The sequence below is a fragment of the Stylophora pistillata genome, chromosome 1 (genome assembly GCF_964205215.1).
Source record: "Stylophora pistillata chromosome 1, jaStyPist1.2, whole genome shotgun sequence".
Classification (NCBI taxonomy): domain Eukaryota; kingdom Metazoa; phylum Cnidaria; class Anthozoa; order Scleractinia; family Pocilloporidae; genus Stylophora; species Stylophora pistillata.
Genome location: NC_142519.1, coordinates 9,482,836 through 9,506,565, shown reverse-complemented (window position 1 = coordinate 9,506,565; position 23,730 = coordinate 9,482,836). Strand labels below are relative to the sequence as shown.

At 39.0% G+C, this 23,730-nt stretch overlaps 2 protein-coding genes and 1 pseudogene across 4 annotated transcripts; all 3 read right to left on the bottom strand.

Moving 5' to 3' along the window:
- Positions 1-4,077: 4,077 nt before the first annotated feature.
- LOC111340105 (mitochondrial carnitine/acylcarnitine carrier protein pseudogene) lies at positions 4,078-7,529 on the bottom strand (annotated as a pseudogene). Of its 2 annotated transcripts, none has more exons than XR_015992191.1 (2): positions 7,409-7,529; positions 4,078-5,627 (listed from the first exon to the last, which is right to left on the bottom strand). The product of XR_015992191.1 is annotated as a mitochondrial carnitine/acylcarnitine carrier protein pseudogene, transcript variant X1 (transcript). The 2 variants fall into 2 exon arrangements; XR_015992192.1 differs by lacking the exon at positions 7,409-7,529 and adding an exon at positions 7,252-7,390.
- Positions 7,530-8,037: 508 nt separating this feature from the next.
- On the bottom strand, positions 8,038-11,214 carry LOC111340104 (uncharacterized). The gene is made up of 4 exons (XM_022946889.2): positions 11,026-11,214; positions 9,727-9,801; positions 9,360-9,516; positions 8,038-9,041 (listed from the first exon to the last, which is right to left on the bottom strand). Exons 1-4 carry the CDS (start codon positions 11,105-11,107, stop codon positions 8,390-8,392), a joined length of 966 nt encoding a protein of 321 aa, XP_022802624.2. The 5' UTR covers positions 11,108-11,214; the 3' UTR covers positions 8,038-8,389.
- Positions 11,215-18,767: 7,553 nt separating this feature from the next.
- On the bottom strand, positions 18,768-21,883 carry LOC148741158 (uncharacterized). Its single transcript, XM_088726104.1, has 2 exons — positions 21,235-21,883; positions 18,768-19,243 (listed from the first exon to the last, which is right to left on the bottom strand). Exons 1-2 carry the CDS (start codon positions 21,881-21,883, stop codon positions 18,768-18,770), a joined length of 1,125 nt encoding a protein of 374 aa, XP_088582230.1.
- Between the last annotated feature and the right edge of the window lie 1,847 nt (positions 21,884-23,730).

Genomic DNA, 23,730 nt, shown 5'->3' with positions numbered 1-23,730 from the left:
ACAGTGCTCAATACATTAATGTAGAGCGAAGTATATGTTTGTGGAGGAAAGAAACAAATAGACTACGCTTTCATCCCGACAAGCCTGTTTCGTGGTTGCCCACTCATCAGGGGATTTAATAAAAATATTCTTTACCACTTCTTATATACAAAATAATTTACGTATTTGTTTACATCAAAAGAAAGCTTAGTAGATGCAGTTCGCGACAAAAATGATTTAGGCGATTTTTTCATTTAGAGAGTGTCAGGAACCGGCAAGGCGTGAAGCGACCGAGTATCCTTCTCTTGAATTTATAGGGTATCGGATCCCACAGCGCGAGCAAAATGGCTGCACAGTCTTATTCACAGGGGATCAATCAACAAGAGTGTGTCAGGCTTTTCTGATATTCTGATTGGTTGTCTAGATATCCGTATCTAAAGTTAGAGTAACGAAAAATATGCGAAACGTGTTGCGTAAATGAACACCACGTGAAAAATATTTAAAATATCAAAATTTCCTGACACACTTTCGTTTGTCCTTATCCCTGGAATGTTTTGGCGAAATTTCACGAAAATCGGTCAAATCTACAGTCCCTATGAATTCGCTCAAAGTGGATGTATTCCTCACGAAATCAAATGCGAGATTTTAGCTCCTAAAGGTTTGTAGACAACTAGCGCCACACCAGGAGATTATCTCGCCTCCTGAAACCGCGAACCAATGGGAACACGGCACCTCTTAGCGTCAATGACTATGAATCAAGATTTTCTCGGGAAAAGTATCGCATAGCAGTAACGCTTCTTTACCTCGCTCTGTTGAAGTTGAGTAATGGGCAAAATTGGCAATGAAAAATCTCGCGGCAAAAAAGATAAAGCTGGAGAAACTGCTGAAAAGCAAAACACCGAATCGACAGACAGCTTAAGGAATACCCTTATCGCTGAAATGAGTTCCCTCGGGTAGGTTTATTCATGATTTCAAACGATTCGAGGCGAATGCCTATGTGTTAGTATCAAGGCTGGTACTTGCTTATTGAAAGGAAACTTCGTTTTTAACCTTTAGGTAGGACAAATATAGATTTGATGGCGACTTCTTTTTTCGCAATTTGAATGCCAGCGTGGAGAGAAATGCCATGACTGTTTTTTTTCCTAACAAAATGGTGCTATTTCTCTCCTCTTTGGGCCTGGTTTTTTTCTTTTTCTTTGCCCAAGGACTCCTCTCTAATTTTGATTTTTTTTATGCACGAGAAAAGACTTTCCACTATCATAGAACTCCACGTGTGAATTTTGTCAGGTGCTTGATGTAAACCAAATATGCAAATAACACTAGCTAGTGCTTGAAGGAAATACTGATAATACGATTTGAAATAGACGGTATGATTGGGGTTGGTGTGGCTTTTTAAAAGAGAATTACGACTTTTCCAACTAGTTTAGTTTTAAAGGGCTTTCGTCAAACAACAACAGAGCCCCCAATTTTTTTTTTTGAGTTAACAAAAGAACGTAACAAATGCCAGAACTCGGGTTCAGAGACCCAGATGATCTTCGTGAAGTAGGACCTGATTGATATCTTGGCACCTCCATTCGCGAATCGGCAAAAATTGCTCACATAATAGAGCAGCCAAACACATAAATATCTCTTGTCCACCTCGAGAGTCATCACTAAACCGTTCATGACCGTGATGAATGCTTCCACAAGCAGACATCTATATTAAAAAGACATCTCTATCAAAAGACATCTATATTAAAAACTCACCTCGTTTATCGTGTCCTTGATTTCTAGCAGAGCGGGACGGCTGTACACAGCTATTGCTCAAAATCAATCGATATTTCCACGTGCATTTTACGTGATATCATCACAAGCACCCTGGATATAAAAAATGCAATCGACTGCGCATGTCTCCGACCTGGCATCCGACAAATTTTGGCTTTTTCTCGCTGTTGCAAAGAATAGGTTGCTGCCTCGCTAGGGCTTGCCAGCAATGAAATTGCCGCGAATATTCCCCCAGGGGGTTCTCCTATTTATGAGATTATGACACCTTCCTGATTTATTAACTTTTATTTGAAAATACTAATATTTTTACACCATTGAAAACAAACTTTTCCATCTTTTATTCTACTCACACGAAAAAAAGACGGTTACAACAGAGAGAGAAAAACAAAATAGATATATGCTAATTTTTTTTAAAAAAAGGTTTAAATAACAAAAAGAAAAGAAACACCTGGACCAATCATAAGTAAAATTAACAATTCCTGTGAAATATATTAAATTCAAATAACAACGGTCAAATCATGTCGGACGCTTTTTGAGATTTTTAAATTTTTCTTTTTACAAACGGTAGGTAAAATGCCGACTTTCTTGAAAGAAGCCAGTCACAACCATCTCATTAAATTTTCCATTAGCACCCTTGCATCCGCGTAATCTGCGGAACCCGGTCTAAGGTAAGAATTCTTGTAGGAAACCGAGACATATGACGAAGATCGTTCGCTAAGAATTACTTTGTAGTGAATTACGAATCCCTTTTCGCCTTAAAGTGCATATGAAACGAAACTTTTTTCTCTTGTTTCTTGTAGTTGGATATCTATAGAAAACGTTTCGAAGCTTTAAAAGAGCTGGAAAAATGTAAAAAGCAATTTTTTTGCTTTCAAAATACGCGCAATTTGCATTCAAATTTGTCCCGGAGACTGGGACCTAGATTATCGCCGTCAAAGTTATTCATGACGTCACATTGTGTACCTTTGCCGCGAAGGTCTGTTGTCGCTAAGAGGATTCTGCAGTACTTCGTAGTAGATATATAGTGCATTGAAAGGCAAAGATGTCCAGTGATTCTAATGATTCCTTTGACTCTGACTTTTCTGAAAGTTCCATTGACTTCGAAGAATCTCGGTAAACAATGTGACGTCACGTGCGATTTTGGCCGCGCGATGACCGAGACAAATTTGAAGGCAAATTGCGCGTATTTTGAAAGCAAAAAAATTATTTTTAGATTTTCCAGCACTTTTAAGGCTTCGAAACGTTTTCTATAGATATCCAACTACAAGAAACAAGAGAAATAAAATTTCGTGTCATATGCACTTTAAGTTATTAACAAGTCTTACTTCTCTAATATGAAATAATAACAACAAGTACAAATTAATCACTTTTAAGGCAACAGGAATCCTAAAAATGCTTTCAGTTCCCTGATATCTCGTCTGATATAACCTGTCCCAGTCAAGCTCCTCCCCGTAATGGAAATGCAGCACAAAGTAAGTTACAAACATGAACATTATTTCAATTTGTTCAATTGAATCTAGCACACCCACACAATGCATGGATTAATATTATTTCCACCCGATGCGTTTTAAGGCAAAACCATGGCGAAGGATCAGATACTAAGTGAGGAGGGAAGAGAGGTATGTTTGGCTGTAGGGTGTGATTTAAAACTTACAGAACGATTATAGCGGAAAGACAAACGAGAACCATTAGCAGTACATCAACACTTTCATCGGCACCCTTATGTGAATTCTTGCGTTACATTTTTCTAAGTGTACTGCACTTGGAAGTTGCAAACACAACTTGACAAATTAACATGCCAACATTAAGAACTGAGAGACGTGATAACTGGTCAAACAATTTTTTTTTCTTCCAGATTGTGACAGTGAAAGCTACCAGAGGATCCAAGTTTGTCACTGGGGGTGGGGTTAGGATGATGTTGATGGGGTCAGCGTCCGTTTCTGTGTTTGCAATGTGATTTCTAACACGAGCACGAGCGAGTTACTAGAGGATCGACAACAAGGAAAGTAAAGAAGGGCAATCGCATAGCTGCGTTTTACTACTTGGAATTTCAGAAAGCGCACGAACAAAGTATCTCCGTTCCAGCAGGGTTTACCTCAGTGTAAGAACCTGTGAAGTTTAGTGTTTTGACACTATTATTTTTCTAGGCTGATTTGCTTTGGCGTTCTTGGTTCCTTGTTATTCATCCCTCGAAAACGCGACGGTTTTATACACCGAGGAAGAGCCGAACTCACAATTCTGTTGGCTTAATTAGAGAGCCGTGAGCGCTGTAAAAAAAACTTGCTTTGCAGCGGCACATTCTAACACAAACGATTATAAATATACCCTTGGATGTTTACCTACAAGGACCAAGTTTAATGTAATCTGATTATCTTTTGTGTGCTCAATACAGTGTTAACGTAACCTAGCCTCTGTTGTGAAACGCTATAGTAAAAAAGAATAATCTCAGATCACATATAAGTTACAGAATCACACTATTGTTAGCCTTAGTTCTTTAAAAATTTTTGGACATGAACAGTCATTTTAAATTTTCACCTTCCTTCTTTAATGTACCATAACGCTATAAAAAAATAACCTCTAAGTTCAAATAAGTTACGTAGTCTCATGCAATGTCCTAGACAAAAATTATTCCTCTTTTCTTATTTTTAGCACGGCTGTGTAATGTGATTCAAATTTCCCAACGATACACTTAGAACATTGTCATATTAAACATTTCTGACCTCAGTGCTAGCCTTAAGAATCAGTTTGATGCTTTAACACCACGATAGCTCATTCAGTGGTCTGCAACTGACTCTTAGTCGTGATCGTTTTAACGCCTCAGTGCGACGGGTCATTCTGAGGATGTATCTAAAACCCTTGACATCCAATTGATGGCTTTCAGAGTCAACTCGTATCCCCAAAATAAAGTAGCACTCTCAGGTGCAGCCCTCAACAGCACGGGAACAATCCCTTTGTACAAAGCAAAGGCACCCTCATTACGAAGTAACTCCCGCAAAGCATCTCGGACTCCCCGCGGATACTTCCCCTCAGGAGCCGTCCAAATACGGCTGGCTAAAACATCCCCAGGAAGGGCCACTAACCACCATATTGTCCCAGCAATGCCCCCAGCCAAGAGCACAGGAAGGGACCCTACGTCATCACGTGAAGTGTCTGGGGGAATAAGGGTTCTCACCAAGTATTCGTAAGATACAAAATAGCACCCTGACGCTGGTGCAGTTAAGAGATTTGCAGAGAGACCTTTATACAACCCTTGAACACCTTTTGTTTTTAAAATATGAACAGCTAGAGAGAATGGACCCCGGTATTTCATGCTTTCACTGGAAATCTGCTGCACTTGAAGCTTACATTTGACATGGAAAAAAGGTACAAATACTGCAGCTACAAATGAACCTGAAAACAGGCCAGCATTGAAAAATTCAATTGAGCCCAATTTATCAAAGTTTTGATCTTTGCTCTGAAGTTTCAATCCCATACCATAGCCCCAAAACAGCAAACTCCAGCTTGGCACAGACATAACCATGTGTGGGGTCAGACCCTTAAACAAAGCTACTGCCCCTTCTTTTCTCACAGTCTGCATAATACAATCTAATGTTCCACTAAATTTCCTCCTCTCGGCGAGAATTTCCATCGCCTGGAGACGAACTTTGATAGTGTCAAGTGGGTGTCCCACAATTACTGATATCAAGCCTCCAACTGTACCTGCTATGGAATAACTCAGGGGGGAATGGATAACTGTGTGTTCCTTTGCACTCATTTTCTTTAGTATTCACCGCAATGAGGTATCCACTTGATTTAAATTTCCAAATAACTCCGTTTAGCACTGAACTTTAATGTATATGTAGTACCACTCTTTCATGTCATAATTTCTTCGTTGAAGTCCTTACCTATGGGAAGATGAGAATTGAATTTTGAACACAAAAAATTGGACAATAGACACATATCAAAAAATAAGACCATGAAGGGAATATTCGTAGAAACATGGATACAGGTGAATGCATTCTTCACTAAAATTATGGAAGTCATGATACTTTTACCTTTCAAGTTTCCAAGTTTATTTCACACTATTCAAATTAATACTGTATAAAGACTTTGTAACTAGGTGAAGAAGATAATGAGAAGTAGATATCATGCAGGTTTGTATATGTGTGCACAGTGACCAAAGTAGCTGTAGCTTTCACGTTGGTCACTGGTCACTTTGTGTTTCAGCAGTGTTATTTTCTCCAATTTTTCTTACATTTCCTTGTACGTAGTAGACTTAGCAAAATATTAGAAATAAAATTTTCCATAGTTTCTACCCTAGACCCTTGATTGTGTTTGTGCCATTCATTTCACACATATTAGCTGAAAAATTGCATTTTGTAACAAATATATATTACTGAGTATATCAGTGTTCTCAACTTTCATAAGGGGATGGTTGCCAGAAATGATTTTTTGGGCAACTCAATATTTTCAGGCAAAAATCTGAACTAAGAGTGTCAGTGTTGAGGGGTACTTGGATTGGAGGCTTATGGCTTGGTTGTATGAATGTTCCAGCCGTTGGGAAAATTTTGATCTAGCTATACATGGTAAACACCCTTGCATGCCAAGGCAGTCACCTTGCAAGTAAACTAGGCAGCCATGTAACTCTCTATAAAACCTCTGTATTTGCACCTTTGCATTAAAACTCTGCTCACTGATCAATGCAAAGCCTGCAACCTAGCCCTCATAAATCTTTTTGTGCTGTAGTATGTGTTTTTTTTGCCTGCAAGTAATCTAAGGTCTTCAGCAAAGCAAGCCAACTAGAGGTTTGCAAGAACTCTGATACTAATATCAAACTTACTCATGCACAGACAGAAACAATTGTTTCTTTGCACTAACATCTTTCTGTTTCTTTAGGGTGCATCAGCTTACAGGTAGAGGACCTTAAATGTTTAATGTTTTTACAATTATACATGTGTGAATTTTCCAATAAATGTTTTCCTTGTACATAAGCTTCTACCCATGTGTAGCTCGCGCAAACAATATAGCAATGTTTATATCACTGCGTGACAATACAAGAAGATCAAATCATGTCTATGTGCTAGTATTTGAGCTGTCAATGAAATGATAATACTTAAGGGCTATTTGAAAAAAAAAGGTTACAAACCTTTTAAATAAAATCTCATCTTGAACTCTTTCAATGCAGACCTTACTCTCTAGTTATTGTTAATACTACAGAAGTTGAATAATGATACTTGTGATGTGACAAAATTATCTTTAAGACACTAAAGCAGTATTTACCAAGCAGCAATGTACTTTGGTTAGAAAACCCAAGAATTTAAAGGGGAAAAAACAGAGAAAGATCCAATGGTGCTAGGGAAAATACAATTTTTCGATGATGATGCCAAATAAGTTTAAAAATGTTAAAGTTGCATATAACACTTATCCTTCGTTACTCTGACTAGTATGGCTTGTAAAACAGTGGACGATCACTTATTGTTACGGTACTCCACCGTTCTCAAATACATGTTACTTAAACATGGTACTAACCTTGGCAGACAAATGCGTAACTTATTAACATTCTGGTGCGTAAGAAAGGCCTTTAAGTCTCAAAGGAATATCTTTTATATAACAAAGAACTGCGAAGCACGAGTTTGTCCACATGTGCTTCGTACCTTAAACAAAATTGTCACAAAGTAATTCTCACCTCCAGACACCGAGCAACTTCTCTTCAGATTTGTGCAACTCATGCTCTTGTTGCATCACACGTTTTATCGATCACCAGCTCACATCGTCCGCCATGATAACCGTGGGAGACTAGAGAAGAGTTTGAGTAGTCGTTTCCAGTCGTTTCCAAGAATGAAATTTTTCCACGTCCGTTCTGATCTTTACCGTCTTGAAAATTGGTTCATTATGTTTTGTTTAGTTGTTGATGTGTGAAAAATGTTTTTTGTTTCCTTTTTAATTAAACACTTTCAACTGCGATGGTCAATTGAGTATGTTCCATTGAGGGATTTTAGAATAAGGTTATACCACACTTTCTTGTGTCTTAGCCGAATATCTGGGAGTGGACCCATTCCAAACTCTCGAATCTTCCTGAAACGTTAGCCCAAGATGTCTATTCAATTTTGGTGTGACTTTCTGACGGATAGTTATTGGAAAGGCTGGAGTTTAGCTGTGTGCTATTTAAATCTGCCTGTCTGTTTATCTGTTTAACAGTCCAGCTCTACCTCACTATATATGGTCATCAGTCTATTATACTATGTAGACCCTAGAACCTATTCACCAGTTATCTGTAGGCTATATCACTCACTACCAGCTGTTGGTAACTGGCCATTGTTTAATTGCTACACACGTTTTTATTTCAAGTTCTGTGTCAATATTACCATAGCACAACATCAGTGGTTCATCCAGATAATAGCCAGTCGGTTATGTACTGCATATGTTATTCGAAATTCCTCGGTGTCTAGACTAGGTTAACATCGATGGAACTTTTATTCCTGTTAATCGGATAAGGAAACAAAAAGTATCCGACGAGATTTATTCAGAGATAAAACACCGACCTGCTTGAAAGAAGCCAGTTACAACCATATCATGCGGCACCCTTTTATCCGCGTAATGATGTAACTGATTATAGCTAAACGACCCTTCCTACTTAACTTTACAAATGATACGCATACGCTCTTCTCTATGGCGATACAGTCAGCGGTAAGTCGGTGTTAGTTTCAGCAGTGGGAATGTAGGCATCATAATATTTCATCATCAGTGACGTCACCACGTTCTTTACGAGCGCTATGTTTTCATAGAATGGGAAAGGTCCATCACATGTACTTCCCTGGCAGACTCTCAATGGCTGCATACTGAGTTGGCCGTTAGCACTTTTTTCTTTGGAGATATATTGTTTGAAATAGTGATAGAGTTTGTAATAATCAGTTTGCTGAAATGTGGCGTAGCCAGAAACAGGAATACCATCCAGAACACATATATGAGAAGTGAGCTCATTTAAATCGGGTTTTGAAGATAATGTCCGAAGATATGTAAGTTCCTTATTCTTCTCATGCTGTTTAGTTTTGGTTATTATTGAAACCGAAGACGATTCTATCGGAATTTTTCGGCCTCTTGAGGCCGATTTTTCGGCCACTTTTGAATTGTTAGCCTCTCCTTTGTGACCAGTGCTATTATTCCCATGCGCAGAACTGGTTTCCCTCTTTCCATCATTTTCATTTCCGATACAACTCCCCTCGGTCACATTTGCCTGCCTTATTGTGCCTCTCTCCTTGTGATCTTGATTGAGCATTTTTACGACGACTACTTTTGGTTGTTCATCGTCTCCGCCAGAACTAGAAATAAAAAGGAAGACTGAAGTTGGGGCTCATTTAAGGCATTTCTCGCGATTTCTAATGTGATTCTAGACCGTGCAGGAGCTTCTACCTTTGACGCTACTTTTCACCACCTTTCCTACATAGTTTTTTCTCTCTATCTTTTATATTTGTATCAACCTCAATAAGGGCTTAATTTTGGAACAAATGATTTCCATTTTTTGACCTTTACGCAAGCCAACGACAACGAGACACAAAGTTTGTGCCAAAACACTAATCAAACTTATAAAACAGGAGTATAATGTTTGGTTTTTGTTGAAATCAAGCACCCACACCCACCCAGAATCAGAGAAACATCTTCTGTAGATTCCCAGAACTACCAGCAATGAAAATATGGCAACAATGATCACAAATAGTTTTTGCCAGTTTCTCTTTAGCCACTTGTAGACGGAACTCGCCTGTTTTGCTTTGTCTTTCAAATTGTCAAGTTCCTCACCTTTAGCAAAAACATAAATGAATGAATAAACAAACTGGATCAAAAACAATAAATTATCAAAAAACACTATTCAATTTAGTAAAATTAACTCGACCGACCTACGTCAGTGATAGCACCACGTATTACAATACGTTTTAATGCATCTTACAATATAGCTGTACACCGAAAAATACTTTTGATAAGGTACTGTGAAAGATTAACACAACTCACCAATTCCTCTTCTAAACTGCTTTTTACTTTGGAGTTCCTTCTCCTGTTCCTTGTTTTCTTTCCCCGTTACTATGCCTAAGAAAGTCATTTGTCTTTTTTATAAATAGTACCAGACAGTTCAGGGAATTTTACTTTCAAAGTGACATCTGCAGCCACATGCACTTTAAGATCTGAAGATTTAATTTACACTTAACACCCATAAAGTTTAAGAACCCTCGAGAATCTGTGATTTGCATGAAATTTAGTTGATTCTACCTTTCTCGAGATGGCTGTATATCTTAGGTTTTGGACAAATTGTAAACTTTGAAAAGTTCATTGGCACATTAGATCCTTGGATAAACGACCCCACAAGCTTTATACAGTCGAACCTCCGGTTGAGACCACCTCTCGTGAGCGACCACCCCTCCTTAGCGACCAGTTTTCCAAAATACCAAAAGTTTCCAAGTACAGTCACTATATTTGGAACCTCTTATAAGCGACCACCTCTCGTGAGCGACCGCGACCACTTTTAGAGCTACAACTTGGAGATTTCCTTTTCTTTTTAACCTGCCGTAAGTGACTACTTGACAGATAACAGAGCGGAAATTGGATAATGAGGTGTTGTAACATTATCGGCTCCCTGGGAAGTACGAGAGACCACATTTTTTGCTCGAAATTGACATTTTACATGAATAAAAACGTTAAAAAATTAAAAAATGCACATACAGTACACTGTACTCTATTAATCTTAAAAGAGACGACATTAAATATGTTATAATTGGTGCCTAATCGAAAAAGACGACTACACTGTATTAGGAAATTGTTTTCACAATTCTCAAGACAAAACGGGTGCACGAATTGCGTAACTGAGTCGAAAAAAACCTTATGCATGGAGACTTTGATTCAATTTCTAGCTACAGCCGTGAGACTTGTTCTGTTCGCTGTTTTGGGTAGTTTGATACGAACCATGAAACTCTATATTGAAAAGCTTACATATTTTTGTGGCTACTAAAGGTTATAATATGAGCTGAGATGGACATTGGCGCATGGGGTGCGTCTGTGTAGGTACCATATGCTAAGGGGGCAAAATTTTGACCCACTATGGTATACGTATGAACTCTCGTAAGCGAGCACCTCCCGTAAGCAATCACCTAGTCTTGAAATTTTGGATTGTCGCTTACAGGAGGTTCGACTGTAGCTTCAGCAAATATCATTTTAAAATAAAGGATTTTATTGATTGAATAGAGACTCCAAAAGAGCGGCAGCCTGAATAAGAGCGTAACTAATTATAAAGACTCAGAGCTATGTCAGTTGACTTACCTGTGTTAGAACTATACGAGATATTCGATCCTACAATAAAGAAGATTACCACTGGTAAAACCAATGCAGTTCTCTGCCGCATACTGTCTGCCTAAGACCATATACCGGAATGAAATAGGCCCAATCTAATTAACAAGCCATAGAATACAGAAGAGGAATGAAAGTGGAAATAGAAACGTACAGGTGCAAACGAACACAATCGAAAATTATGTGATTATATAATTATTGATTTTTTATGATTCTGACGTAGATAATAGATGAAGTAAATAAATCGTGGCCCGTTGGTTGATAAATTATTTGAAGGATAATAAACGCAATAGCCTCCATTTAGCGCGAAAATATGCACATCCGCGGACATTATCTGTTCTGAGCTGCGAACAGTTTTCTGAGAGCGAAGCTCGAGGGAAACTGTGAGCTTTAAGGAACAGATAGTGTCCGCGGATTTTTATCTGTGCATATTTTCGCGCCAAATGAATACTATTACGTTTAATATCTTTCAAATATTTTGTCAACCAACGGGCCACAATTACTTACTTCATTCGTTATCTACGTCAGAATGATAAAAGATAATAATCACATAATTACATCCTCAGATATCCCCCAGTTTTAGTTGGGGGATACTCGGTTACGTGCAGCGTTTTGACCAGTCGCGCACGAGCAAAAAAATATTTGTTGGAATATAAATAAACAATAACCTCTGTTTGGCGCGAAAGTAGCGAGGATATTTGTCCGCGAACATTATCTGATCCGATGAGGGAGCAGTTTTCCGAAAGCGAAGTTCGAGGAAAATCGTGACCTGTGAGGTTTTTTAGCTTTTTTAGGTTTTTTAGGTTTTTTAGAATATTCGGTCGTGTGATGATTCAAACCAATCGCGCGTGAGCAAAAATATTCGATGGATCACAACCTCGTATATCCCACAGCTTTAGCTGGAGAAGATTCAGTCACGTGATGTATTTGCGCGCGAGCAAAAATGTGATGGATCATAAGGAGAGTTAGTGGGGGACTTCGTGACTTTATGAAAATAGCTATAAATTTCCTGAGGGAATTTTGACTTTTTTTAACTACGAGTTAGTGGTTTATATGTTCACATATGAACATACAAAGTAAAGAGGAGGCTCTTTTTCTTACAACGAAAAGCTGACTATCAGCGCCCAAAGTAATTCTTGGTTTCTTTCCACGATCGCTGGAGAGTTGCTCCTTTTGGCGTCTCTTGCGGCTCGTGGCCTCCCTTGCCTTCTTGAGACGTTTTTCATCTTCGGAGCCGGATGCAAGTTCGTCTGACTCGTACTCGGCTACAACCTGCCAGCCGTCCTTGCTTTTATCGGCGATTTTTATCAGCTTCTGCCGCTTTCGAATACGTTGCCTGCGTTCTTGGGAAAGTTTCTTGATTTGCGACAAATTTGGCTCGATACTTTCACTTTCGGTTGCCATGTTTTCAAAAATGGTATCTAATTCAGCATTAAGCTCAAATTGTTTCTGGTTCCCTTTGAACTTTAGCTGTACAACTTCTTTATCTAGCTTACTCCTTTGTTCGATTTGCTTTCCTTTATCTTCTAATTTTTTTCTCAAGAAAATCTTTAAACATGGAAAAGATTTGATCAACGGCTGCTGAGTTGCCTCCACTCTCACCTGAAGACGCTTGGCCTACTTCAGGCGGAACAAACGAACCCTCACTCTGTTTCTGGTCGTTGGGCGTCACACGAATAGGAGAGCGTAAACTAGAAAGATCAATAAACTGTATGGAACCGCAAGCGTGAATGGTATTCAACAGACAGCGAAGAGTATGAGTACTAATAACTGGCCAATCAGGACATACATGTAAAACAGAATGCACAATAGTGGGTGCGGCAGGTGTGAAACGAAAGCAACTGCAACTAATTACTTGGAATAACAGTGGCAAATCCATTTCTTGGGTTACTTTACAGGAATTCGAGCCAAAGGCGAAATTGTCTTTTTCACGAGGAGCTCCGCCATTTTTCAAAGAACAATTTTCCTTGAAATGTAAGTTGAACACCTCGGCGTGTAAATGCCAGCCAGTCCTGAGAGTGAAATGGTATTTTTTAAACAATTTGTCCAAAAAGATCCCGTCAAAAGTTAAAAGTATTTAGATTAGCATAATTATATCCTAAAGCCTAAAGCATTGATACACCTATCTCATTATATAAAACTTCCTGAATCCTGTTACTTCAGCATTTGCGAAAACCAACAATGAAAAACCTGAAACATTTCCACATATGTTTTTCATAAAGTAAACCTGTTAAGTCAAACTTGCCACTTTTGAATTCTGATGCTTTCCATGGCATGTTTTTACTTCCCTAAGGCACACTCTGAAATAATCCGCCTTGATTTCTTCAATCCAGAAATTCATAGCGTCCTGTGGTTTGTTGCTGACAGAGTGACGTACTGTAGCCAGTACCGGCTTGGGGATTGACTCAAATCGCTGCAAAAAGAATAAAGAGGTAGTTGTCTTGAACTGGGACGTACATGATACAGGTCACGTTTAGACTTGACCTTACGAACTTTCGGTCTATCGTGGTAACTTGAGTAAACTCGTCCTAAATCTTTGAGTTCTAAGAAAGCAAACGCACGAAATTAAATGACACGGATTTGCAAAACAGTTCCGCGATTAGAATGAAGACAGGTTAACAAATACCAGACCACTTATTTTAAAAGCCAGGTTACGCCCCTCCTCATTATGATAATAAATACACTTATATTCTGCATATTTTCTGCGAATCTCCTCTTTGTTTTAAGAAATAATATTCTTTTCTGAGAAACTTTCTTTTTAATGCCTTTCAACGGTGACAGTGGTATAGTTAGTGAAAAACGAGAAAGAAAGCGTGGAGCAGTTGATTACACGCTACACGAAGAATTATTGGCAGTTTTGTTGGAAAATCGCCATAGGTCGTATGCATACCTCAGCAAAGGTAACCCTTTCACAATTTGTTCCACTGGTAAATGCACTTAACGAAGCGGTGCCGTCCAACATTCCAGAAGGAGCGCCTCGAAATGCAATCCAGTTCACGACGGCGGATCCATTTGTTCCGGGTCCTGACTCTAATACACATACGCGAAAACTGCTGTGTCACGTCTGACGTCCACACAACAGCCGAATTGTGTACGCTGCGAGTGTTGGACCCATATAGCTGCTGGACGTTATCACCCGTACATTTCTCGAGCTGGAAAATGCACGAGAGAACTGCACGTTCGTGCAATAAATCAAGTCAGGATATGACGTAGTGAAGTTGATCTTTCAATTTTGGACTAGAGTTTGTCCTAAAGAATAAATGAAGCAACGGTTTAAAGTGAACTAAGAGAAAAAACTTTCGAAAATGCAAAGGTATCCCATCTTATTTTTAGCGCTAGCATTGCCCTACATTCCAATCTTTAGTTTCGATCCAATTCTTCGATCGTTCATCTCGCAAGAAAATTATTGGAGAATCTAGTAATTTTGAGAATAGTTCCTCTTACCTTCAACTAAAAAGCCAATTTCATATACAACCAAAGTATCGCCAATAGCTGAGATCCTGGAAACACCTTCATTTTGGGGATAAACCACAGACAATTGGAAGGAGTAGTATTCAAGCTCGTGGGCTTCACGAACCCTTTGTCAGGTCTGGTAATTGTTTCGATTCGCCTTTATATTAATTCTACTGTCGATTGAAGAAACAAACAATTTCCTCATACTTCTTTCCGTAGATAAGTTTGAGAGAAAGTAATTTTTATCAAAGGCATGAGTAAGGAAGAAAGGGTATCAGCACGCTTCAGTGCTTCCCCTGAGAATCTCTATTTTGATCTGCGGAAGTTAGAGATAGTGACGTGTCTAATTTCTGAAAAGCGGGAGGAACAAGCACCAGCAGGAGAGGACTGAGGCCTAAAAGGGCTTTGTAGGACCTTGAAGGTTATCCGCTTTAAATACTTTAGTGTGCACGTCACTTATCGCACGTGCTTCGCCTGATTATGAATTTTCTATGGTGGATTTGTGCCAGCATTTAGCAAGGACCAAAGATAATTCAGTAACATCTTACACTCAACTTCCTGTTCCGCTTACTCATATGCAACGTATGCGGAAACAGCAATATGTGTTTTTTAATTCTTTTATTCATCCATGAGAGCAGGGATATAATATCAAATCGTAGTGGATCAGTGCTTTCCCCAGGTGTTTCCTTTCAACGGTTAAGGATCCAATTTGTGTTTGGTAAACTGATATACATTACCCTCAAACTTTATTTTCAATTCATATCCTTCTTACAACTGATCTCTTTTAATCATCGAGCTAGGATGACTAATTACGCTTCTAAATCATACTTGTTATTCTCGGCTTGTTTATTTGGACAACAAATTGAAGCAAGATAAACGTTTTTTTTTCTTAATACATTTTTGCGAAATAAAGGAACAATAATACAATACAAGAGAGAAAAAAAAGAGAGACAGTGGTCTAATTGCATTTTAACAGCTCGAACTGAATGTAGGGCAATGTACAGTCTCATGGACTGCATTCAGATGAAAAGCCATTCTTCTGCAAAACCTGGACAAGGTCAATGTTTTCATTTCTAGAAGAATCCCATTAAATGTGGAAATCAAGGGTCGTAGCCGAAACTGAAAAAAAAGTAAGAATATTGCAAACCGCGACGATTACCAACACCAACCCGTTTACTTAATTTTTTCTCTTGGAAACAAATATGACATCAATCCCTATCTTTTTACTTAAAAACTCCTTTGAACTAATAAAAACTGATAATACTTAGACCAAGCACTTTTTTCACTCGTAGATGCGGTAAGGGGTACAAAATTATCCAAAAAGAAAACATTCGCAATAAGTCCTATGGTCTGGTTAAGAAAAAGCCGGTTACAAACCAGCATTTTCTTTTACTCGTACAAACTGACGAAAGCCATATTATTGTACAAAATTTGGCTGCGGTTAGTAAAAAATACTTAAAAATACTTAAAAATACTTCATCGATTTCTAATATGAATTCATTTTAACGGTATTGGGGCATAAAATACTTGGAAAATGATCACAGGACTGTTACTCTATTTAGAATAGAAGAATGTCCTTCGTCTCACACGGTATCCTCCGGAAAGAAAGCAGATTTCTTATCAACCATTAGTATTCAGAGAAATCTTGTAAAAATCAGCTCTCTATTTTTCAAAGCACTTTCACATCATAGTTAAGTTTTATTCTCACTCTCCTCTAATTTATGACTGCTTGTTCCCTGAGTAAAAATATCACATCATTCGTTCAGTTTATGTGGAAAAACATGAAATATAGAGGTCTTCATTTTTTCATCTAACAAACATACATAACTGCAGAATAAACGACAAACCTTAATGCATTAATAAAGGGGTAAGTTTCTAAAGAAACTGTGGTGCTGCGTCGGTGGGGGTAACAAGGTAATTTGATAATATCACTAAGTTGAAATCGTAAATTGACCACCGTAAAGAGTTAACGCATTAAGGTGGCTCGTACCGGTTTTCATCTTTTTGATGGTTTGTAACTTTGAAAGAATACAACAGAAAGACTGACCAAGGCCAGTTGGACACTTTTACGGGGTTGAATTACATAATCATTGGTTATCCAAAAATAAGTGTCATTTCGTTACTAGCAGTTTCCATGGCAACGCTTTCATAGGCTTATTCAGACGCATTTTTTAACTTGTGGCTTAAATAATTCGAAAACTAACCCGGTGACCCCCTGATTTTTTTCAGTGATTGCTTTTGGCACTTGAAAAGGAAAATGCACAAAGATTTTTAAAAAATTCTACAGAGCGGAATTTCAGAAAATCTAAAAAAAGGACAATTTTCACACATCGCAAATTTCCTTCCGTAGAATTTTCTAGTTTTTTTTCTGATGATTCTTTTCGACATTAATATTATATTGGAACAATAAAAAGAAGGGGTCACCGGACTTTTTTTCATGCAATAGCTTTCGTGAGTTTAGCAATTTCCACGCGCGTTTTCGCGCATTTAAAAATCTGGGCCGGGTTGTTCAAAGCTGTGTTAAGATAACCCAGGGTTAGTGTGAAATTTGATTTCAGATCTGAAAGCTCTGAAAGAAAATTCAGCTTAATTCCATTTATCTACAATTTGATGATTGATTGTCCTAAAAAGAACTAGGAAAATTATCCCAAAATGGCTTTTGATTAGAGAAATTCAGAAACCTGGATTAAAATTTAACCCTGGGTTAGAGCTAATCGGCCTTTGAACAACTGGGCCCAGGATTAAAAATCTTATGATCGACGTTTGCTCATGATCTGTTTTAGCTACCGCTGACAATTGCGTGTGCTCGCGCGAGCACCTACGATCTCATGTTTACAGACGTTTACTGCTAAGAAAATCATTAAACAGCCGTCAAAGACAGCCTCCCGAGCTCGTCTTAAAAATCCTACACATGAATTCTGGCTATATCATATTATTTTCCTTCAAGTTTCAAAGTCTTCTTCCACTTCAGGTAGATTATCCTTCACTTCAGTTCTTCTTTTTTCGCCGTCGCAAGATTTCATATCAGTTGAATATTTCTTTTAAATGTGAAGTGAAGCAACCTCTACTTCTCCGAAAATCGTCTTCGTTATCTTAGTTTCTATCTCCTGCATTCACAGTGGCCGCTCAACACATCAAATACAAGCTCTTAGGTAAACTTCTCACAAAAGTAGAAAAAATTCCACGCGCCGCCATCTTTGTTTTGAATTTTCATCTTCTGATCTCGCGCTTCTTTCGCACGTTTCTCTCGCGCGCGTCACGCAAGAGTGACTCGTTCCCCGCGCGAGGAAAGTGGTACGAGCCACCTTAAGGTGGCTCACAATAGTTTTAGGAGTGGGTTCTAGCCGCGCGAATCACGCGCGTCACTCGCGGGATTTTTAAAAGCCATGGAGAAGGTAAACAAACATGGCGGCGCGTAAATTTTTTTGCCGAACTCTATTCACGTCTAGTTTTCAGGGTAAATCGCATTTTTACGAAATTTTTTGGTCGCCAAAAGTCTTTATTTGTACTATTAGCTAAAGAAAATAATGGAAAATGCTTCCGTTATGCTGTAACATAGCAACGGCGAGCAGACAACAATTAAAATGGCTGACTGCGAAGAAATTCAAGCAGGTCACGCTCAAAGAAAGGGAAAGGGAAAGGAAAGGAATTGGAAAGATGAACAAATATTCCTGCAAAATTATATTAATCTTATAATTTTTGTGCCATTATAGAAACAAGCAAGGGAATATTGTCACTTTGAGACTTGCCATAAACAAACTTCAAAACTTGCATGCTGTTTACTGCAGTTAAAATAACAGCATTTACATTACTGTGAAATTCTGAAAACCACTAAGACTTAAAATATTCATAGAATGTTGTGTAGCAAGGAAAAATCCAATTAAAAGAGAGAAAATAAAGAACAAACAGCGATGGTAACTAGTTTGTAGTTATGAGGTTTACTGTCAATAGTCAGTACATAACTGACCTGTCAGAATCAAATAAAAAAGTAGGTTCCTGAGTTTTTCAGTAATATTTCTAATTCAAGGCATTAACATATTCAATCTTCTTAAGTTTGATCGCATTAACCAAAATACATATTTTTTAGATGTTCCAATTCAAAATTCTGTACAAATTTCATTTTGTATGTACAGTGAGACACTCATATTTTGTTAGTTGTTTATACTTGAACAAAAACTTGTCAAGGATTTCCAGGTTTAAATTCACTGAATTTGCTGAAACATATTTCAAAATAATTTACTTCCTGAATTACCAAGAAAATGTTACATGCATTTTTCCCATTGCCAGCCAACTTGACCTTCGCAGTTAAAATATTCGTTGAACTCATCTCTTACTCTTTTTGCATGGTTGGATGGATTGTTGCCATATCTCAGCATTGCCAAAGGCTGTAAGTTTTGGGAGGGAGTACCATCATCTCTCCAGGAACCTGGAACAATTTCACCTGTAAACGGATTGACGGTGTCAACAACACGAGGTGGAACATAAACATCTTTTGATGATCCTTTGATCAACCAGTTGTGAAGGGTGACAACGGCCATGGTGACAATCTCAACTTTGTTTGGTTGAAGCGCAATTAGAGCACGAAAAATTCGCCATCGATTGGCAAGAAGGCCAAAAACATTTTCCACTCTTCTTCGAGCTCGGAAGAAACGATAGTTACAAATCCGTCTTTCAAGGTCCAGGTATTGCTGAGGATAAGGCTTCATCAAAAACGGCTTCAGAGCAAAAGCATCGTCCCCTATAATTACGTATGGGCAGTCTTCTCTTCTATTTGGTAATGGTTCGGGCAGTGGGAGATCAATTTCCCCATTTTCAAGCACATTGCAGAGACCAGTTCGATTCCAAACTCCTCCGTCTGAAACTCGCCCGTTGACCCCCATATTACACCATGTTATTTCATAGCTTTCACACCATATTATAATAATAATAATAATAATATAGATCAATTTCTATAGCGCATTTCCATGTAAATGCTCTAATGCGCTTTACAACACTGTGCGGGGGACTTTTCCAGACTGCCGGCGACAGTTTACAATTAATAAAGGAGAAATTTTTTTACAGATGCCCCCTCCCCCCCTTCCCAGTAAACAGGCCAGACCACATCACAGTAATCTCGTGATGTGGGTTCTTTAACGTCCCTAGCCGAAATTAACTAATTGATAGGTGCAGGAGACGGGACCTCCGGCTTTACGTCCTGTCCGAGAAGACGAAGCAATGTGAGTGAAGCGTCTTGCTTAAGGACACAACGTCAAGCCCCAGCCAGGACTTGAACCCGGGCCATCTGACCTAGAGTCCAGCGCACTGACCACTGGACTACTCACGCCTCACATTATTTCAAATCATCATTCTTAAAAACTTTAAATTACTTCAAAACGATCCAGAGACAAGCACTATCTTTACGCAGCCTCCGCTCATTTCATTCAAACGCGACAAAAACATAGGCAATTTTTTGGTCAGAAGTTCTTTTCAGATTATTGATCAACCAGGCACTTTTAAATGCGCGCGTGCACGATGCAAAACGTGTCCTTTCATTCACGACACTGATAAAATATCGGGACCTAAACGATCCATTAAGATCACCGATCACTTCACGTGCACCTCCGCCAATGTAATCTATTGCATAACTTGCACTTATTGCAAAAAGATATACATCGGCGAAACAGGCAGAAGACTAGGTGACCGATTCCGAGAACACCTTCGAGACGTGGAAAGGAATGACAAGGACAAATCGAAACCAGTCGCTAGACATTTTGATTTACCTAACCATTCTAAGCAACATATGGAAATCTGCGGTCTTTCCTTACACTTAGGTAGCACGGAAAGCCGTAAAAATCTTGAACAAAAGCTCATCTTTCAAACCGGCAGTCTAAATCCCACAGGGATCAACGAACGCTTTTCATTCCACTAATTTATTCTTCAAACAACAACAAACATATGAAACATATGTGTGAACTGCGGTTATGAGACGTATATGAGAACGATCCTTCGCAGTAAAGCACTATTTGAGCAATAGTGAAAATCAGACCTGAAAAAAATTTCAGGCCTGTACGGGACTCGAACCACTGACCTCTGCGATACTAGTGCAGCGCTCTACCAATTGAGCTAACAAGCCAACTGGGAGCAGGCCATCAAATAAATTCGATATAAACCCGTAGATGATAAATCAAACAACAACAAACATATGAAACATATGTGTGAACTGCGGTTATGAGACGTATATGAGAACGATCCTTCGCAGTAAAGCACTATTTGAGCAATAGTGAAAATCAGACCTGAAAAAAATTTCAGGCCTGTACGGGACTCGAACCACTGACCTCTGCGATACTAGTGCAGCGCTCTACCAATTGAGCTAACAAGCCAACTGGGAGCAGCGCTGCACTAGTATCGCAGAGGTCAGTGGTTCGAGTCCCGTACAGGCCTGAAATTTTTTTCAGGTCTGATTTTCACTATTGCTCAAATAGTGCTTTACTGCGAAGGATCGTTCTCATATACGTAATTTATTCTTGTTTTTCTCGTTGCCATGTTCCCACCAATAACGTAGCTCAATTCTCTGCCTTTAAAAGCACACACAACCCACAATTCCTCTATTCGCTCCGACGAGGGGCTAACGCTCGAAACGTCAGCTTTTGTAATAGTTACGGTGACCAATTTACCATTTCAACTTTGTTGATATATCCAAATTATTTCGTTACTCCCACCGACGCAGCCCCAAACAGTTTCTTTCCAAACTATCAGCCTTTATTTCATAGCTTGGTCCAGCAAGAACCATTAATACGATGGAGTGACTCCCTTTGTAGTTATAAAACTGTGAGTACTGTCCACACGCCTGCATGACAACATGCTTCCCGTCCAGAGCTCCTGCGCAATGTGGAAAATTCCACCTTTCGCTAAATTTGTTTTCTGTTGCTTTCCATTCCTCTACTGTGGACGGGAATTGCAGACACGATGCTCCCAACTCAGATAATATTGCCTGGCACACTTCAAGTACAATGTAAGAGATGGCAGTTCTGCTCACTCGAAACTGGAACTCAAGGGAACGAAAGGTCTCGACCGTTGCTAAGAACCTCAAAGTTAGGGCTAGTCTTTCTGAGGGTGATATTGGAGATCGCATTCTTGTGTTTCCTTTGACGATCCTTGGGCTTACCACCTCAACAAGGCGACGAAAGGAGTTGACGTCCATACGCAAATAATGTTTGAACGATGGGAGGTCTTCAGCCGCCAATTCTGTTAGGATACCTGCACAGGAGCCTCTTTCTGCTCTTCTTCTCAGCCAAGTTCTACCTGGACTTTTCTTTTTGACTAAACCTTCACCCTCGTCGTCCAGAAACGTTATCACCATACACAACACAGCTATTTGTTTCCTCTTCGCAGACGCCATGTTTACATTTACATGTATTTACATTCACATGTGTGGAGCCCTGGGAACGAGAAAATGTGAACATCCTTGATTCCCAGACTTCCTCAAAGTCAGTTTATTCATACACGCATGCGTAGCTCATTTGTTTTCCGAAACAATGTTTCCTCGTTTAGCCACTGGGGCAGCAAAAAATTTTGTTTGTTTCCCGCTAATTTAGCCACCCCGGGAAACATAACAGGAAACAATGTTTCCGCAACAAAGTCTCCTAGTTTAGCCAGGCCCTTAGTCAAGTAAAATGTTCATCCCAGAAGGAATCTTGTATAGTTCTAATAGGTCATAATTCATCAACGTTAACACTTGACACTCCAATACTTCTCAGGAGAAGCGACGAAAATTTTCGCAGCAAACTAAGCAACCTGAATGTTTATTTTAGCGACAGTCAAATCCTTGCCAAACATCTTTTGAAAGATAAACACCCGGCATTGCAACTCAGTGAATCGGCATCTTGCAAATTAAACCAATCAGCACTTTACTCACATCTCTTTAAAGAAGAATTTGAAGCCCACGATGCCTTGGAGGACGTTAAGGCACTTAAAAAAATTCTGTTTCATTCTACTTCAACTGAACAAGGAAAAACTCGTGAATTGTTCTGGAGTTATTAGTGTTGAACAAGCAATTGCCAGCATGTCGTATTTGGATCGACGCCATAAAATTCTTCAGACATTCAGCGGAAGACTTTTCGACCCCAGGGACGACAGTGGTGCAATAAAACAATCAGTGGCTCAGAAGATTGCAGGAAGTGGGCTTCCCTATTCACATCTCAAAGAGTTATATTTAAAGTTCGGAACAGGGGGGCTGCTTGCGATCCTCAGCATGCCTCCTTCCCAGAACACAGCGAGGAAACCTCGTGTCACTCGAACAAAGCGTATTCTCGATGCCATTGCAAACCTCTTTCAGGAAACATTTCCGAAAGAAGAGTAGTTCCTTTGGCTCCATTGTTGGTATATGGTAACTTCATGTTTTTCCATTTAACCACATTTAAACTGCAGAAACTGGCCAGCACTTGTTGTGCTTTTGGAGGTGCTTAACGACAATGTACGTACCTCGCGTAACATTAGCCAGATTTAAATGACCGAAATTCTCCAAAACGTAGCAACGAAGCAAGCTTGTTAACAGCACTTCGAAAAAGAATTTACAGGTCCACTTGAACGACTGATTAAGCTGATAAAATCGACCGAAAATCGAGCGAGCGACTCTTTGAAACAAATCAAGGTTTTGTCCAGCGGACAACGTTTGCGCATGCGAAAAGAGGGATCTTGTAAAGGCCAGATTTTGAAAACGCGCGAGACGCGCGTGGATTTTCTTTAGACGCGAAGTGAATTATTTAAAAAACAAGTCCGGTGACCCCACTATTTTATTTTAAAATTGGGTAGTGTGGACTAAGAGAAAAGTACTGGTAAAATTTTAAAAATTCTCTGGACCGGATTTATAGCCACTCAAAAATTACGGTTTTTAGCAATTACATTAAATCTGGTCCAAAGATTTTTTTAAACTCTCTATAATTGCTTCCACTTCCATGTAAAATTGGATAAAATTAAGAAAAATACACTACTTTTCAAAAATGGCTGCCGGATTGATATTCTTTTGTTTAAATTTAAATTAGCCTCACCAGCCTCGCTTGAGATAATGTATTCATTTGAATTTTGAACTGGAGAACGAGGGGAGAATAGCTAATTTAAATTTAAACAAAAGAATATTAATCCAGCAGCCATTTATGAAATTGGTCAATAGGGGTCACAGAGTTAATTTTTGCGCTATTAGCGTTAGAAGCTCCATCATGGCTCTTATTTACAACCATATGCTGTTGC

What these genes read in the sequence shown, in the direction of transcription:
- LOC111340104 (XM_022946889.2), bottom strand. Translation starts at nt 11,107, where the DNA reads ATGCGGCAGAGAACTGCATTGGTTTTACCAGTGGTAATCTTCTTTATT. An exon ending in GCAGTTTAGAAGAGGAATTG is followed by an intron (nt 9,517 to 9,726) that starts GTGAGTTGTGTT and finishes TTTTTGCTAAAG; the next exon opens with GTGAGGAACTTGACAATTTG. An exon ending in AGATGTTTCTCTGATTCTGG is followed by an intron (nt 9,042 to 9,359) that starts GTGGGTGTGGGT and finishes TTTTATTTCTAG; the next exon opens with TTCTGGCGGAGACGATGAAC.
- LOC148741158 (XM_088726104.1), bottom strand. Translation starts at nt 21,883, where the DNA reads ATGGCGTCTGCGAAGAGGAAACAAATAGCTGTGTTGTGTATGGTGATA. An exon ending in CTATGAAATAAAGGCTGATA is followed by an intron (nt 19,244 to 21,234) that starts GTTTGGAAAGAA and finishes ACGTAATTATAG; the next exon opens with GGGACGATGCTTTTGCTCTG.